The sequence below is a fragment of the Terrapene carolina genome, unplaced genomic scaffold, assembly GCF_002925995.2.
Source record: "Terrapene carolina triunguis isolate 2854851 unplaced genomic scaffold, T_m_triunguis-2.0 Scaffold189, whole genome shotgun sequence".
Lineage (NCBI taxonomy): Eukaryota > Metazoa > Chordata > Testudines > Emydidae > Terrapene > Terrapene triunguis.
In genome coordinates, this window is record NW_020664540.1 from 7049414 (window position 1) to 7067509 (window position 18096).

The 18096-nt window shown below is 42.0% G+C and overlaps 1 protein-coding gene across 1 annotated transcript in view; it reads left to right on the forward strand.

Annotated features, from left to right (window-relative positions):
* KCNH5 (potassium voltage-gated channel subfamily H member 5) overlaps positions 1 to 18096 on the forward strand; it is a 222665-nt gene that overhangs the window by 20195 nt on the left and 184374 nt on the right. The window contains exons 3-4 of the mRNA XM_024194406.2: positions 6916 to 7022; positions 11919 to 12047. Coding sequence (XP_024050174.1) covers positions 6916 to 7022; positions 11919 to 12047 — 236 coding nt within the window. The remainder of the gene's footprint in view (positions 1 to 6915; positions 7023 to 11918; positions 12048 to 18096) is intronic.

Consider the following 18096-nt stretch of genomic DNA (forward strand, 5'->3'; position numbering starts at 1 on the left):
ACACACACACACACACACACACACACACACACACACACACACACACAATTTTTCAGCAGGTGGAAACTTGTGAGTTGATGAATATTGTGTCCCAATGAAATTACAACTGGGATGGCCTGAGGGGCAGCTGCAGTTTCGGCATATTTAGGCTGCAGTTGCACATGCAAACATTCTTTACTTCCAGTTGCACTAGGAGCTTAAATTGCACTTAGATAAATATTTCTCTTGTATTTATATGTGCTCATGCAAATTTAGATCTTACTGAGTAAATTAAAAGAATTGGCTGTTATAAAACCTTTCTGAAAATGATATGGTATTGTTAGTAGTATTCTCAAAATATCATTTCAATGGTCATTGGTAGCCATTGATTCCTCTGTGCAAGAACTCATGAAAACACACACCCATTGAACACTTGGTTAGCAGAGGTGCCCCAAGCATTGTACATTTGGCATTGTCTGGAGGCTGCTCCATTCCTCTCTTTGGCTTACCACAGAGCTTGGCTCAGGCCTGGGTGTGGCCCACAGTTTTCAGAGGAAACCTGAGCTTTCCAGGGTTCCCTTAACATTTTGAATGAGTCTGTGTGCCCCGGCGGAACCGTACACAAAGGGACCACAGCTCTTTATTGAACCGGTTGTTTACAGGCAGCATTATCAGGGAAACTGCTGCACTATTCTAATTCAATGTCTCAGGGGAGTGAGGGAAACATTCACTCCTGGTTTGATCTATTGCTGTTTAAAGTTGGATGAAAAATCTGTGGGTAAAATCCTGGCTCTGTTGAAGTCAATGGCAAAACTCCCATTGACTTCAGTAGGGCCAGGATTTCACCCCTGTATGTCTAGTGAATGGATGTCCGTGTTCAAGAATAATTAAACTTGACATTGAGATGGTTTCTCATTTACACTAAAGGCCCCTTATACTGTCAGGGCTGCACAAAGAGGCCTTGTTGTGAATGAGAATCAGGCCTGTGGCGTTTCCATTGAGGTTCTTTATAAAGGATGCTGTGCTTTAACCTGCAGACTTTTGAAGCTTCTAATTCGCGAGTTGGTGGCCGTTGTTCATTTTGGGTGGATCCTTTTCAAGCCGGCATTGGCCAGCATAATGCTGTCGTGCCCCTTTTCATCTAATGCCCCTTGATAAACAGGGTTGTAATTTTGGTTTAGGATCCTGCCATGCTTTGCCATTCACCCAGCCTTCAGCAGGACCAGCTCCAGGGTTTTTGCCGCCCCAAGTGGTGGCAAAAAAAAAAAGTCGCAATCGCGATCGGCGGCACTCCAGCGGCAGCTCCACCGTGCCGCTTTCTTCTTTGGCGGGAATTCGGCAGCAGGTGCTTCCCTCCGAGAGGGACCCGCCGCCAAATTGCCACCGAAGAGCCCCTTCCCCTTCCCCTTGCTTGCTGGGCTGGTGCCTGGAGCCGGCCCTGGCCTTCAGAACCTCACAGAATTATCCACTAGCATGAACAGGACACTACTGGTGACACCAGCAGCTCTCTGAAACGGACTAGGAATACAAGAATCCTGTGCCCACTCAGAACTGCATTGTATTGAATGGCTCTTCTGTTTCAGGGAGTGCTTGGGAGGGAGATAAGAACACAGACAAGATAAATAAAAATTGACCTGCTTAAGAAAGAGAAAAAATTGTCTAAAGTTGCTCCTTTCTATGACTATCTCAGTGAGTCTTATGTGTCTGCGATATGTCCATTGTGTAGATTGTAAGATCCCCAGCATGGGGTGGTCTTGATATTTGTCTTGTACAGTGTGCTGTTGACGCTTGACAAGTAATAAATAACAACAACAAGTGGCAGAGGAAGACAGTGTGATTGATAAAGGAGTGTAGGGATGGGAGTCCCCCTGGTTTAAAAAAAAAAAAGGGACAGTCAAAATTAAATTAAATCTGTGATAAACAGAGATCTTATGTAACTTGTATGGCACAGTTGCTTTGTAAGTTCCCTGTGCACCTGATATTAAAAACTGTCCATTGAAAAGTTTAGTTATTGCAGCACAAGACCTTAAAATGTTTCCTTACATGTGAAAATATTGTAAGATTTGAACTTTAGAGATTGACTGCTGTCATAAACTGATTTTCATGTAAACATACGGTTGATCGATCATATTCAGCAGGGTTGTATAGTTACTCCTTAATACCTAATATCCCCACTATACAAGATGCTGAATACAGCTAGTCATTATACCTCTAATTAATATTGATTGTTTCTGCACTTATAAACCACATAAACACTTGAGCAGAATCTTTTTTCTGTAGTCTCGTACTAAGGGGAAAATTGTTTTAAATCTCTGGAACAACATAACAGAAAATTCAGTTGCATGATACATTGTGCTAAACCTCTCGGGTCATATTTTTGTTTTGCCCTGTCAGTGCATTAAAGAGGACAGATTAAAAAGAAATGAAACATTCCAACCTTAGTTGTTGTCACCTCAAATGTAAATGTATAAAACATTATTAGCTGAACTTCTAAATAGAAAACAGGTCATTTGAAAATATTCTGTCTGCAGTATGTTGTGGAATTATCTGAAAGACAGCCATGTATTAATAGAAGTTGGATTCTAGGTTGGTGGTGAATTCGAAAAATGATGACATTATTGAGTGGTATCTTGTAGAACTCAGCGGATTTGGTAAAACAGATTGCTGGCATCAATCATCACAGAAAAGTCCAGTAGCATCTCTTTAATAATTTGTGCTGGTGACTTAGTAATGACATATACTATATCAGTGCCTGCCTTTGTTTTGCTGTGCATAACTTCCTTTAGTATCCCACAAATGTTATAGGACGTTTTTCATCTACAGGCCAGATTCTGATCCCATTACTCGCACTGAGTAGCACCTTACTCTGCGAGTATCCTCTTGACCCAGTAGAACTACTGTACTGGTGTGAAAAACTGCTTACCAGTAGTGAGTAAGGAGTTCACAGTCCGGCCCTAACACAGTCAAGTCACTAACAACTTCAGTGTTCTTGTTTTGTTGTTTCTTGCAGCATAAGTGTAAAATAAATCTCAGTTTACTGAAGCTCTGAAGGTTTGTCAATCAATCAAAGAAAAACTTCTTTTAAACTGCAGAGACACTGGTAGCCTTATTTCCTCTTTATCTTTAATTTTCATGGAGGTTTCTGGTGTGGGTTTCCATTCAAACTCAAAATGCCTGTGAACAAAGAAAATGGCAATTAAAAGTATGTTCATCCAAGTGTTTGACAGCTTTTATTCTATCTTCCCTTTTTCTTGCAGTTCTTTAATTGGAGATCTGCGTAGAACAGTCTGCATTGATTTTTGCTCCTGGGGAAGAGTAACCATGGGGGCTCAGATGTTCTGTTATGAAATTCAGTCTTTTAGGGTTTGTCTCTACTGCAACTGGAAGGTGTGATTTCCCACCCAGGTAACTCCCCGCTAGCTCAGTTTGAGCTGGTGCACTAAAAATAGCAGTGCGGACATGGCAGCATGTTTGGCAGCTCGGGCTAGCCACCTGAGTCCAAGCCTGCCTGGGCCGCCGCTGTGGGCCAAGCTCGGGCTGCGATGCCCACACTGCTGTTTTTAGCACACTAGCTCAAGCTGGACTAGCGTGAGTCTGTCTACCCACGCTGTGAATCACACTTCTCAGTCAGGTCAGCACACAGGTGTTTGGGAGCCTGGGGCAAAATCTGAAACTGAGGCCCTCCCACCTTCCAAAAAAATTGTCCCTGAGAGGAGGACCTGGGGAGCAGTGGCATATTGGAGAGGTGCCACCCCCGCAACCCCACAGTGCTGGCTTCTGTCCTACGGGGCTGGGCCCAGCTCCCTGCTTTAGGTGTTGTGACGTGGCTCACGGGCTTGCAGCACCACTTGGGCCTGCTTTGAGCAGGGGATTGGACTAGATGACCTCCTGAGGTCCCTTCCAACCCTGATATTCTATTTTATATTCTACCACTCAATTTGGACTGGTGGCCCCTCCATTGCGGAGGAGCTGCTGGGCCAAACCTGAATGGTGCTGCAATCCCACGCATTAGTTTTTCTTGCGCCCTCCTTTCCCCCAGGTGGCCCTGCTCCCAGCTGCAGTGTAGACATACCCTTAGAAGTAAAGTCAATGGAGCGGTGCCCACTTATACCAGCCTCCTTTTGAAAAACTCCAGTGAAGAAGCTTAGGCAGTCTGTTCCATTGTCCTACAGTTCTTACAGCTAGGAAGTTTTTCCTGAGATTTAATCTAGATCTGCTATGCTGTAGTTTGAATCCATTGCCTCTTGTCCTGCCCTCTGAGACAAGAGACGACAGCTTTTCTCCCATCTTTTTTATGGCAGCCTTTTAAGTATCTGAAGACCACTATCATATCTCCTCCCTCCACCCAATCTCCTCTTTTCCAAACTAAACATACCCAGTTCCCTCAGCCTTTGCTCATATGGCTCATATTCCATCCCTTTGATCATCTTTGTCTCTTGCCTCTGGATCCTTTCCAGTTTCTCTGCATCCTTTCTATACATTGGTGCCTAAGACTGGACACAGTATTCCAGCTGAGGCCTAACCAGCACTGAGTAGAGTGGTACTATCACCTCCCGTGACACGCATGCTATGCCTCTGTTAATGCAATCTAAAATTGCATTTGCTTTATTTGCAACAGCATCACATTGCTGACTCATGTTGAGGTTGTGATCCACCACAACTCCCAGATCCTTCTGAGCAGTGCTGCTGCCAAGTCAGTTTCCCCCCCATTCTGTATTTGTGTGTTTGGTTTTTCTTCCCGAAGTGTAGCACCTTACATGTGTCTTTGCTGAATGTCATTTTGTTGTCTATAGCCCAGTTCTTCAATTTATCAAGATCCCTCTGAATGTGAGCTCTATCCTCCAAAATATTGGCAACCCCTACTAGCTTTGTGTCATCCGCAAACTTGATCAGTATTCTCTCCATACTTACATCCAGGTCATTAATAAAGGTGTTAAACAACACCGGACCCAGAACAGATCCCTGTGGGAACCCCCCAATTATGTATCCACTTAATGGTAGTTCCGTCGAACCCACATTTCTCCAGCTTACTTATCAGAATGTCATGTGGGACTGTGACAAAAGCCTTGCTGAAGTCCAGGTATATTATGTCCATCACATTCCTCCTATCCACCAAATCAGTTACTCTGTCAAAGAAGGAAATCAAGCTGGTTTGGCATGATTTGTTCTTGGTAAATCCATGCTGGCTGCTAGTGATTACCCCTTCATCCTCCAGGTATTCACAAATTGAATGTTTATACATTGCTCTAGTAGCTTACTAGGTATCGAGGATTGGCTGACTGCTCTATAGTTCCCCGGCGCCTCCTTTTTCCCCTTTTCAAAAGTGGACGCTATGTCAGCCTTTCTCCAGTCTTCTGGGACCTCTCCTGTCATCCACAAGTTTGTCAATATTATTGCCAGTGGCTCCAAGATTTCTTCAGCTAATTCTTTCAGTACCCTTGTGTGCATAGCATCTAACCCTGCTGATTTGAATCCATTCAAATTGGTCAGAAGATCTGATGTGTTCTTTACTTATCCCAATCTGCATCCCTTCCCCTTTATTATCTATGGTAACTTCACTAGTCATCTGGTCACCTGTTAATTTTTGTGAGAAGACTGAAGCAAAGTAGATATTGAGAAGCTCTGCCTTCCTATCATCTTCTGTTTCCAGCTCACCTCCATTGAGCAGCGGACCCACACCATCCTTAAGTTTGCATTTATACCCGGTTAGTGGAGGGGAGGAGAAGGAATGTACAGATGCATTTTAGTACTTTTTCCAAACAGTGTGATACAAAAATTAATTGAATAACATGAAATAAGTAAATGTATTTGCATATTTATTAAAAGAGTTGCATAATAGTCTAGCAGTTTGGTTTCTTAACTTGTGCAATAAAAAGGCAATGCATAAAGTTCTATTTTATTCCACAAGTTAGGCAAGTGAGGTAAATATAATGTGAGTAAACCTCAGAGGAGTTTAACAGAGTTTTGCACATTTACATCAGCACAGAGAATTTGAACCAGGAATGCCCTTCCATTGAAATTCACCCTGCCAATATGAATGTCAGGTGCTGGCACTTATATAATTGATGTTGGGAATGCACTATTTGAAAGGTGTCGTGTTGAACAGGGTAGCTGGGGAATTGATCCAGCAAGGCACTTAGGCACATCTCTAACTTGAAGCGTGTGAGTTGTCCCAGTGACTTCTTTCCCACTCACATGGGATAAATGCAAACTTGACTTGACTTCAATGGGACAATTCGTACTCTTAAAAGTTGTGCTGGATTGGGGAATTTATTTGCAAGAGAATTGCAGCCTTTATTTCTTGTAGGTGAAATCCTGTCTTGATTCATAATCAGACCTTTATAAGTAAACTCTGATTACCTGAATGTCTTGGGGTACCTCTGGATAATTTTAGAGAATGGAACTTTGGTCCCTGTCTGAATTTTGGATTCAGGGCATGGAAGCAAATTTTGGGTAACTCAACATTCTCATAACTGATGCTTGGATCATCAGGATTTATCTGTAGTGGATTCCATTCTGCCTCACAAGTCTAAGGGGTTCTAAGAGGATTTGAGAATTTGCATGGCTTTTGTTGAGTTTTCTTCTCCACTTTATCATTTTGTCACTGTAGCATTTTTACGTGTTGCCCCAGTTGTAGTAATAGGACATGCTTTTGTATATTGTCAGCTCTTTTTTTTAACACTCTAGCCTTGAATGTATACCTAGAAAGTCACTTATATAAAACGTAAAATGACAGCACATAAATCTTTCTTACAATAAATAAGCAGCCACAATTGTTTGCTTTATAGGTTTCATGGCAATCTTGGAATACCATAAATGTTGAAATGAGGTGTAACTCATAGTTACAGTTCAGTGGATGACAATTACAGCATAGCCAATGTTTCTAAGTTGTTACTTGAGTGTGGAAAAAAACAGAAATGGATTTTTCTTTTCCAGTTTTATGTATGGGGAACTGACGGATAAGAAGACCATTGAAAAAGTCAGACAGACTTTTGACAACTATGAGTCAAACTGCTTTGAAATTCTTCTGTACAAGAAAAACAGTATGTATAACAGTATGTATGCAACTGCTGGTAATTGACAGTATATTTTTAAAATGAATAATTGAGCAATAACAATTTTTCTTTTAGCATTTGTGTGGGAGTTTGGGGCAAGGTTTTTAAAAGTGACTAGTGATTTTGGGTGCCTTAATATTTGAATGGGCAACTTGAGACCCCTTAAAAGGGTCTGGTTTTTAGCGGGTGGGTGCTCAGCACTTTCTGAAAGTCTGGCCCCTTTAAAATGCCTCAGGTGAGGACCCCAGAAACACAACTCATTTTTGAAACTTTTGGGGTATATGAAGGTGATCAAACTAGGTACATTGGTAGGAAGCATTGTGCGAGGTGCTCCATGCAGATCGGAGAATTCCCTCAATCATGAGCTGGAACACTCATGTCCCAGATGTCTATGGTCCTGTCACTTGTGCCTACTGATCTGATGGCTCTATGATGCGTAAAGATACCCATTAGGAACTTGGCTGAGACCACCAAACATAAGACCCAGTCAAGAATTAGTACAAGGTTATTAGAAGGCAGAGGACAATGTAGTAACTCAACAATGTGACCAATTCTCTGCTTTAGCTGGCTGGCCTCTCCAGCAGGTTTCAAGAACTGGAGATGATTTTACTTCAGAGTCAGGTTGCCACCACATATTGCTATCCTAGTCTTTCTCTGTAGGTGTTTATGCTGCTCCTGTGCATTGTTCTTGTTCATCAACATTTAACATGATACTGAACAAAATCTGTCAGTTGTGGATTGGCTGGCAGAGTTTACAGACTCTGTGTTTTTAACTCTTACAGTCCCTCTTTTTTTTTTTTTTATGCTTGGACTTAATCACTATTCAAAGAATGCTGCTGCCATGAGATCCTGGAAGCTTGACCCAGTAACTTGCACGTTCATTCGGTTGTGTGAGGCCAGGTAATATAGGCCCTAGCCTTGTAAGCTGCGCTCCACAGGCAGACCCTTATGCCTGCATGGAGTAGCTTGCAGGATTGGGTCCATAGCTTTTCCTAGTGTACTTCAGTTGCAGAAAAAATGTGCACTATAGGAAAGGGCAAATCGTGTTCCAGGGCCTCATCCAATAGTTGTGCTATATGTTAGTACAAACACTTCTGTCTCTCATAACTATGAACAGAGGATTTAAGACAATGCTGCTCCCTGAGATTGTACCTGCTACGACTTCCTGAAATTATACGTGTGTTCTTTATACTTTAATTCCAGTTTCCCTTTTTAGGAGAAGTCATCCCATCCTTTGCCTTGCACACACTTATGCAGTAATAAATTATCCTAAGATTCCTCAAATTCTGCCCACCCCGAAGTATTTTAGCAAACTTTTCCATTAAAAGAAGAACAATTGCAGCTCTCACTTCCAGTATTGCTGCAGGTGTCTTGACATGTCCTGTGAATGACACCATTCTGGTCTTTGGCATATGGTCATGTCTGTTCTTTTGCTTTTCTGCTGCTCTGCTCTTTTGTCCGTGTACTCTGCCTGATTGCTCCCACATGTTAGGAAATTGTCCTGAGATGGGTTTGCCCTGCATTTCTCCACTGGAAGAGGCTTCTAGTGTTGCCACGCCCTGTTTCCAGCTGGTAACAGAATGGATACCTGGCAATCAACTCTCCCCTTTGCTATTGGGTTATCTTATTAAAAATAAGCTGAAGTGGCAGCTCCTGGTTAACAGGTGTCAGTCTTTCATTAAATTCCTTTCCCTTTTATTTTTAAATAGAAAAGCTAAAAGCTTTCTCCTGATCTCTTTTCCATATCAGGCCAATGGCTTTTGCTTAGAGAATATCCCCTGCTTGAGTGGATTGCCTCTCAATAAATCCCTGAAACACAGCTTCCTCATTAAAACCTTCAGCTGTGCCCAGATTTCCAGCTCTTCTGTCTATAGTTTTTATAAGATATGCAGGATAGTGGAAGGATTTTGTAATAAGAAAATATCCAAGTACAGTCCATAGGGTCATTCTCTGTTCAGTCTTGGATCGGATCCCATCCGTAAATTTAATCTCTCTTGCTCTCTCTCCTCTTCCCCAAAAGCCAAGAATTAAGACTCCTTTTGGTACTAACACTTTAACTGGCCGACTTCTGTCTCAGCAAATGCGTTGTCCAGCACTTGGTTCTACCCAGTCGTAATCTGTACCTGGCTTCCTGCAGATTGGCAAAACATGACCTCACTACAAAAGCACATGTTAAGGTTAACACTGTAGCGAAAAATAGGTAGTGTACGTTTCTTCTAGAACACCTGCAGGAAATACAGACTGTTACCAGATTGAGGGGTTTCAGTTTATTCCCACTAGTGGCCAGGTGTGTCACCAGCCTTCTGCTCTGAGTTCACTGCACTTTCATAGACTAAGCATGAGAACATCCAGTGTTCATTTCAACCCCCACTCTGTGCCTAGCAGTGCTGTGTGTTCTTGCTCATGAGTTGTGTAGGTTTTTCTCCTGAGAGACTCTTTTGGTAGCAACTGAGATTTGTTTGGCTTTTCCTTTGCCTCCAGCATAGTCAGAGATATTATCCAGGGGCTGCTGCTTTCAGGCATTATCCTCAGGATTGCTGCCCTCAGGCACTTACTTAGCATTTTAAGCTTGCTGGTATGAGGACTGCCTGGTTTCCTTGTGTTTATTAGAGTGCCTTCTGCTTTTTAATTAGTTACTTGTCTAAAGAGCTGCACATTACAAACCTCTTAGAAGCCAGTGTTCAGGTCTGTAAATCTTGAGTTGGCCATTGGGAGTTGAAATAATGGAGCAGTCAGCACAATGTCCCTGGAATAAACCCTAAACCACAGGCCTTCCCTGTGCTTGTACCACTTACTGCTATTGTACTGGTTTAATCACAAACAGTTCAGTGTAGCCACGGTGAAGTGCAGTTTTGACCTTGTCTACACTAGTCCTATGCTAAACCATTTTATTGCAGTGCCCTCTGGGCACCTATTCTGCAGTTTCTGGTACAACTCCAGAAGCAATGCATGGTGGGAGATTTTCAAAGGCCAATGGTGCATTGTGGGTGGACTAGTCTGTGTCCATACTGGCACCAAAACAGTTCAGACTGAAAACAATTTTTAACCTGGGTGGAAGCATGTCTAATCCAAATGGCATTGTGCATTCTGCTAAGCCATCCTTCAGCATGAGGTCTGAAGATGCTCGAAAGAAGTGGATGCCTGTGAAGTAGCCGATGCTGCCCTGTTTTTGGTCCTTCAGTAGCCTCTGTGAGGAATGTTGAGACATTACGCTGCAGATCTATGGAACCACAGTTAGACCAGCTCTGCTGAATGGAAGTGAAATGTGGGCACAGAGGAAAGCTGAAGAATGTTGGAATTATGTTTTCCATTCTCGTGGTCTCCGTCCACTTCTCCATATCAAGTGGCAGGACAAGATCAGAAATGAGGCTATTCAAAAGCCGAACCAGCCACCGTTTCCATCCACACTGGTTCAGTTTCAATGGCTTTCTTGGCCTGGACATATTAGACTAAAAGACCAACCAGTTGCAAAGTGTGCGTACCAAGGAATGCTGCTACTTGGCCGACAATCCCATGTTTGCCAAAAGCTTCAGTGGTGTGACAAGATTGTCAGGGATGGATATAAACTGAATATACAATCACACCACCTTAAGCACCCCGCCAGAGATTAATCCGTGTGACAATTTGCAAAGAGGCCATGTCCTATGCTGATGATACTAAGCCATTTGGAGCACCTCTGTGTATGGATGTGAGGTGTTATAAGCTTGCTTATGGGGAGCAAATGACTCTCAGGTTGGCCCATGTTTTCTAGTGTAGGTAAGGCTTCCCTGACATGCCATTCATACAAGTGAACTGTGTATCTCTAAACAAACTGTGCAGGATCCCAAATCAATAAGAGTAAAATCTACCTCCTCTGCAGCAAATCAGCATGAAGCAATAGAACTGAAGTGGTGCACAATCCTTGTGGTGGCTGACTACACAGGGGTGAATTTGACCCTATAGAGAACAGGACACTTGCTGGTTTACTGGTACATCATGCAGGAGAATTAAGCATATTACATTCCTGCTGTGTGCATATATATCTGCTATCCTAACCACTCCAGCGTTTTAGGTGCTTTGTTGATTGTTTGCTTAACCAAAGTGCCAGGATTGTAAAATGGTTTTGCCTTTAGTTCAAATACTAAGAGGAAGATATATCGGTGGGTATATCGTCTATTGGTTAGAACAGCAGAGAGACTGGGAGTCAGACCTCTTGAGCTCTATATTCAGCTGTGTGTGTGTGTTGGGGGAGGGTATGGTCTGGTGATTAGCCCAGAAAACAGGGAGGCAGGATGGCTGAGCTCATCTCTCAAGCATTCTTTTTTACGTGTGGAAGAGTGTCAAATCGGGGACATGGCACATTTGACAGAATCATCCTAATTTACAGAGGAATTTAAAAAATGTTTTTAAAAAAATCTAAAGCTTGTTTTTTAAAGATGACCAGCAAAGGAAAAACGTATGTGTCTTTGCCATTTTGTTTTGATTCTCTGTGATGAGTAACATGGATCGTCAAGGTTTTCCTCTCGCCTTGTTTATTACTTTAGAAATATCAGAAAGTTTTGCATACCCTGAGGATGAGACCCACCCAGACTCCAAAGGGGGTGAAGAATGATAGGGAGAGACCAGGCTAAAGGGGGAACAGTAAAACAGTGTTATGGCAAAAATTGTTTGGGGTTCTTCCTTTGGTTACTTGTGGTAGTTAATTGGATTGCTAGCATTTTCTCATTTTAATGTGCGTGTGAATATATTATAGACCCAAACAAACATGACAAAAGTACAGCTATCTAGAAATGGTTTTCAGATAAATGCATGTAATACAGCATTTAAACCATGAAATGCCCCGTGTAGGAGTTGTGGAAAGCTGGTGTTCTATCACATGCCCTGGTTTCTTTCTCTCTTCTCCAGGAACCCCGGTTTGGTTCTACATGCAAATCGCACCTATAAGAAACGAACATGAAAAAGTGGTTTTATTCCTGTGCACTTTTAAAGATATCACTTTGTTCAAACAACCAATTGAAGATGATTCAACAAAAGGTAATTTTTAAAATAAATTATTATTAATGTTAAAATACACATATTCAAGTTGAACCTCAGAGCAGAAGCAAACAATGAATGTGAAGTGTTTCTTGGCTTCAGGAAATACTTAGCAATGTGTAAGAGTTCGGACATCATTCTGCTACGCTTGTGGTATAAAACTCTAAGATCAAGCACTATGTATGTAACATTAATTAACAACATGCTGCAACTGTCCCTAGACTTGGTATATCTTTTTTTTGGTATGGTTTCACTGATTGTTTCAGCACAGCTAGATTTTGCTTAGGCTAGGTCTACACTACAGCGGGGGTCCGACCTAAGATACGCAACTTCAGCTACGTGAATACTGTAGCTGAAGTTGCGTATTTTAGGTCGGCTTACCTGGCGGTGAGGACGGGGGAAAGCCGACCGCTGCCGCGCTGCCGCCGACTCCGCTGCCACCTCTTGTCGAGGTGGATTTCCGGAGTCGACGGCAGAGCGATCAGGGATCGATTTTACCGCGTCCTCACGAGACGCGGTAAGTCGATCCCCGATAAACCGATTGCTACCCGCCGGATCGGCGGGTAGTGAAGACATACCCTCAGATTAGAAACTAGTGTCACTTTGAGACACTGTTAGCCACTTTTAATTATTTGTTAAGGTTTACTGTTTTAGGAGATTGAAAATTAAATGTCTTTTTCCCTAAGGAGATTATAATTTTCCATTTAGTAAACACTTTTCCCCCCCCTTGGTGATGAGATACTGATATCTTTTTTCTCTTGAAGGTGAAATTACAATGAAATGGCCCATTTTGCTTGTTCCTTGTTTGCCAGCAATGATATCAGCATAGCTCTGGTTGTTGGGTTTATTTGTTAACAGCTGCTGCAGATGGTGTTCATTTGGATGTGCAGTGGCCTATTCAAATAAACACCCAGGGCCAGATCCTCAGCCTTGTCCAAGGACAGCTGCTGGGGAAGGGTGAAAAGGACCTGTTTATACTGTTTCTCTCGATCCTGAGGCATATTCTGTGCTTCATGGCTGCTGTATGCTAAGTTTATATGTGTGTTGTTTTTCTAATTATACTTAGTGCACACTTGGTTAAGGGAAATAATATCCTGTTGCATGCACATCCAAGATTTGCTTTGCATTTGCTTATCATTTATTTATTCCTCACCTCCCCCCCCCCCGCCCCCAACTTGGCAAAGTCTGTGTTTCTCATGGAGAACTATGAACACCCAGAGCTTCAAAGAGAAACTCTTGGTGTCCTCCAAGTGCAAAAAACCAGGGTCTGAATGATTTTCGTACAGTGTGGATAACATCTGATTATCCATGCTTGGGTAACTCAAAAGTTACTGAATATATTTGTCAAGCTGTCTGGAGAGGCTTACGAGCATGCGTGCCAACCTCAGGGCAGACTGTCCAGGAACAGGACACAAACCCCAAACTGGCTGTATGTTCTATCACTAGATTTCAACAACCAAGTAACAAGTGTGAACTCCTCAGACACTATAACAGCCTTAACACGGAGTCCTAGACAGTCCCCTCGGGCACACTGATCTATCTTGCCACCCAGGCAAGCCTGCCTTTGTGATAGATGGTCCCTTACATCAAAAATCACCACAATGTTCAGGTTACTCCCAGTCCTAAAGGACCACTCACTTTCCCCAGGTCATTTGTACCGTAGATTTCTCATCAAAGACCATGCTTGTAGCCAATCCTGTATTAAACTAACTAAAAGTTTATTAACCAGGAAAAAGAAATGAGAGAGTTATTTACAAAGTTAAAGCAGGTAAACATATACACCAAATGAGTTACAGTCTTAGGTATCAAAAGGTAATAGAGGTTGCTGTAATATACAAGCTCTTTGTGTCCTTGAGGGCTAAACCAGGCTAAGCAGCTTGGGGATCCCTTTCTTATGCTTAGAAATTTTGCCCCCTCCACATTCCAAGCAGCATAGTGATAACAGTTTTTCTTGACGTAGATTTTTATCCCCTTCCCCCAGGGCTCAAGCTGATGGGATGAGGATTTGTGCACATCTCCATTTCATGGATGTTTGGGGGGTGGGGGGGGGAACCAACAAAGTCTTTTGTCCAATGATGTTCCACCATGGCTTGTCTGATGCCCATAGGCCTTCTTTTGTTGGGTAGGAGATGACACCTCTTGTGGTAAACTAGTATTTCTCTGTAGTGGGGTGGTTGGTCCACCTCCGCAGTATGTGTTTATGGGGGGAAACGTTAAGAAGCTGTGAAAATTCTCTGTTTATTGCTGCTGTCTGAAAGGGGAGGGTATCATTATTTTCAAATGCCAATTGTTACATTTAAACACCATTCCATAGTATTGCCCTATAGCAGGTTGAGACTTTAACCTGCAAGTTTGAAAGGCGCTTGCTCCTGTAAAGGCCATTTTCCGGGCATGGGGACGTGTTGTCTTCTGCTTTCACATGGGCAGACCGATCAACACGGCTGAAGTCTAACAGCACTCGATCAGAGTACTTTGGATAAAATATCCAATACAAGCCTGTTAACCCCACATCATTGGCCTGATTTTCCTCTCACTTACACTGGTGTAAATCAGGAGGAACTCCCTATGTTTGCTCATCTCTCTCTCTATCTCTCTGAAAATATTAAATTATAAATGTTGGCATCAGTACGTGGAAGAAACCCCCCCAGCACTGTTGCATTACCTTTTGTATCTCAATTGAATGAGTCTGTATTGCCCCACTGCATTGGAATTACAGCACTACTTTGTCAGATGTAGTGCTATAGGATATGCATAATTCATTTTTCTTGCAGATAACATCGTTGTATACGCACAGGCTCGCAGAGCACTTTAGTTTTGAATTATGGGCTTGCTAGATATATAAATTACAATTTACTGGGAAATTTAGAAGCATTTATGAAAAGCACTATGGTAAAATACTGCTTTAAAGTACTAGAATCTGTCATTGAAAGGGTTCATTTTTTTAAAAGACTTCTTTGTTTTGAGAGTCTACCAGGGCTATGACGTACATAATACATAAGTAAAACATATGCCCAATGTAACTATGAATGGTGTATTTGAGCTACTGTCTATTATTTAAGATGTCTATTTCATTTAAGATGAAAAATTCAACAGCAATAAAATATCGATGCCATTATGTACTAATCCTGCCACACCAATGTATTCTGCAGTATCGGCAAGTATATTGCCATAGCCTAGAGCTATAATATATCTCACTCCTACAAAGCACAAGCAAATAGTGTTTAAAATAATAACAATTAGACAGTGACTCAGGGGATAGGTGCCAGGATATGGAACTTTTCCCTTCAAGGTCATCAGTGTGGCCCAGATTGATGGGTTGCCAAAAAGCATTTCCTTGGATTTGATGGCTTCAGTCCAGTTTCTAGTGGGCAAATGTCCACATCACAAAAATCATCCTTGCAGCTGGCACCACTATTGGCAGTCTGAGCAGGGATGGAGGCTTAGCCATTATCTGACTCCTAGAAGTGATTCCTCTAGGCCTGAATTTTGCACACAAGTTTGCATTGCTGCTGCCAGTCCTATTGATAAACAGAGGGCTTAAGTTTTCAGGGCTGTCTACTAGTGCCTTTCACAAAAACTAAATTCACTTAAAAAAATCTGAAAATGCCACTTAAAGGAATGTTCCTGATAAAAGCCTGCATGCTCCATACACAACCCAAAACCACATTAACAGTCTATAAATCTCTTGCAGTTAATGTTTAATGAGAGAATAATCCCATTGAAAGAAAATCTAACCCACTGAGAAAATAAAAATTGAAGTAAAAGAGTAACGTTGTTTGTTTTAAATGGATACATTCTCTACATACAAAACCAATAGCTCCTAAGCAATATATGAAATGGTGAATATAGTTTTGGGTATCCAGGTTTCTAATGCTTTTTTTTTTTTTACGTGCAGCTCAGGTCAAATAGCTGCATTTATTATTAAACTTAAATCTAAAAATTCACGTTAGTGGCAGAGTCATGAAACTTGTTAAGAAAAAATGAACAGCAAGATAAATATGGAATGTTCTGCATTTGAATGTGTTTCCACAATATGGAATCACAGTTAAGCTAGAGGAAAGGCTGAAAACACATACAATATGAAAATACATAGCTCTTATGTAGCACTTTTCACCAGTAGATCTCAAAGCACTTTGCAAAGGAGAGCAGTATCATTATCCCCATTTTACAGACGGGGAAACCGAGGCACAGAGCGGTAAAGTGACTTGCCTAACCTCATCCAGTGATTATGCACCCATTTTGAGCTGACCAGTGGCTGAATGTGAGTGCAAAATAGGTGTGTTCCCACTTGTTAGTATGCAATCAACGGTGCATGCAAAAATGGTTGTGCAAAAACAGAAGTCACGCATTTGAATGTATCCTAGCATTACAGCAGATTATAAAGCAAGGAAATACACGGAATTTTGAAATTAATGAATTTAGCCTAATACCACTGAGCTAGATGGGATATTTTTGTGCACACTGATAACATCTTGCTCCTTCAATGGTCTCATTGGCTTCAGTGGGCCTGCTTGTCGAGTAAGGCACTAGTTAATGCGTGCAAAAGTCTTACGATCTGGCCCATTATTTTCTGCTTGCTTGTTTGTTTGTTTTTTATATCCCGTTCACCTCTATCCCCGGTAAAGCTACAGTATAGTGGAAAAATTTATCATAGAAAATAGTCCATTTCACCAGCTACCTTTTATCCATAATAAGGAACAAGCATCTTCTAGCCAATGTAATGATCTGAATGGCTGAACATCCATACATGATTTAGAATTGCCTATACTCATTACTGATGTTAGAAGCTGATATATCTTTGTCATTTTATATTTCCAAACTGCCTGACTCCAAAAATTGCTAGAGCTCTGCTTTGGTTTGTATGCCATAGAATATAGATGGTTTAAAGTGTTGTTGTATATTTACCATTTCATGCTTTACTACAAGATGGGGGGGGGGGGGGAAGGCCTTTTCATTTTCTGAAGGTGTTACTTGCGCTCCTATGGGCAGGAATCAACATTAGAATTGCTGTAATTACCCTTTTATAGTCTTTTTTTCACAGAATATCATTGTTAACCTAAGCATTTTTCCTGCAGATTAAGATCTTGGATACTACTGTGAGGCATTGATTTAAATGCCTTCATTACGTCCTTTACTTTTAAGATCAGAAGAGCCCTGACAAAGAGGTTAATTGCAACCCAGTAGAGCTACATTTAATGTTTTCTTAAGGAAAATCAGTCACGTCTGGGTTTTCAGCAGAGCAAATATCCTAATAATATGATATTTCCCTGAGACTTTTAAACTCTTCATATTCCTGTATTCATATGTGGCTTATAACAACTATAATATCAATTACGGCCTCCATTTTCAAATGTGGCAATTCCGAGGCCCTGTATTCAGATCCTCAGTAGTATTTAGGTGCTTAACTTCCATTGATTTCAGTGGGAGTTAGGTGCCCAAATACCTTTTGAGGATCTGGGCCCTAAATCCATACTTTTGCTTCTAAATAAACTGTAACAGATACCCGCTGATGCAGAGCACCTCCAATTCCCACTGAAGTTAATAGGAGAGTGTGACAGAATGCCGGGAATCAGCAACTGAACCAGCCCGCTGGTCGCTCTTTAACCAGTTAGACCCTCTGGGAGGGCCTGATTAAGGAGAGGAATTCCTGATTTCTAGATTGGATTGGGGCTGGGAAGCTTGTTTACAAAGGTGACAAGATGGAAGGAAGTGCAGGGAGGGAGTGGGGAAGGAGAGTGTGTGGACGGACGGACGGACGGACAGACAGGTGGGCAAGTAGGGCCTGACAAAAAGGAGTGCTTTGGAAAGAGACATCTTTCCTTTCCCCCTGCTTTGGAGAAGGGGTAACAAAAGTGGTTAACATTCTAATACTGTGATTGCATTAGTATGCAGAAGGTGGAGGAGTGAAATACTGCAAACAAACTGCATGATGGTACCTATGTGAGCAGAAGTCTCTGAGCAGTCTGAGCGAAGCAAAGAGGTTGGGAGTAGCAGGACCCCCGTCACACTTGGGGGATCCTTCCTTTATCCTTGCAGATGAAGAAGGTGA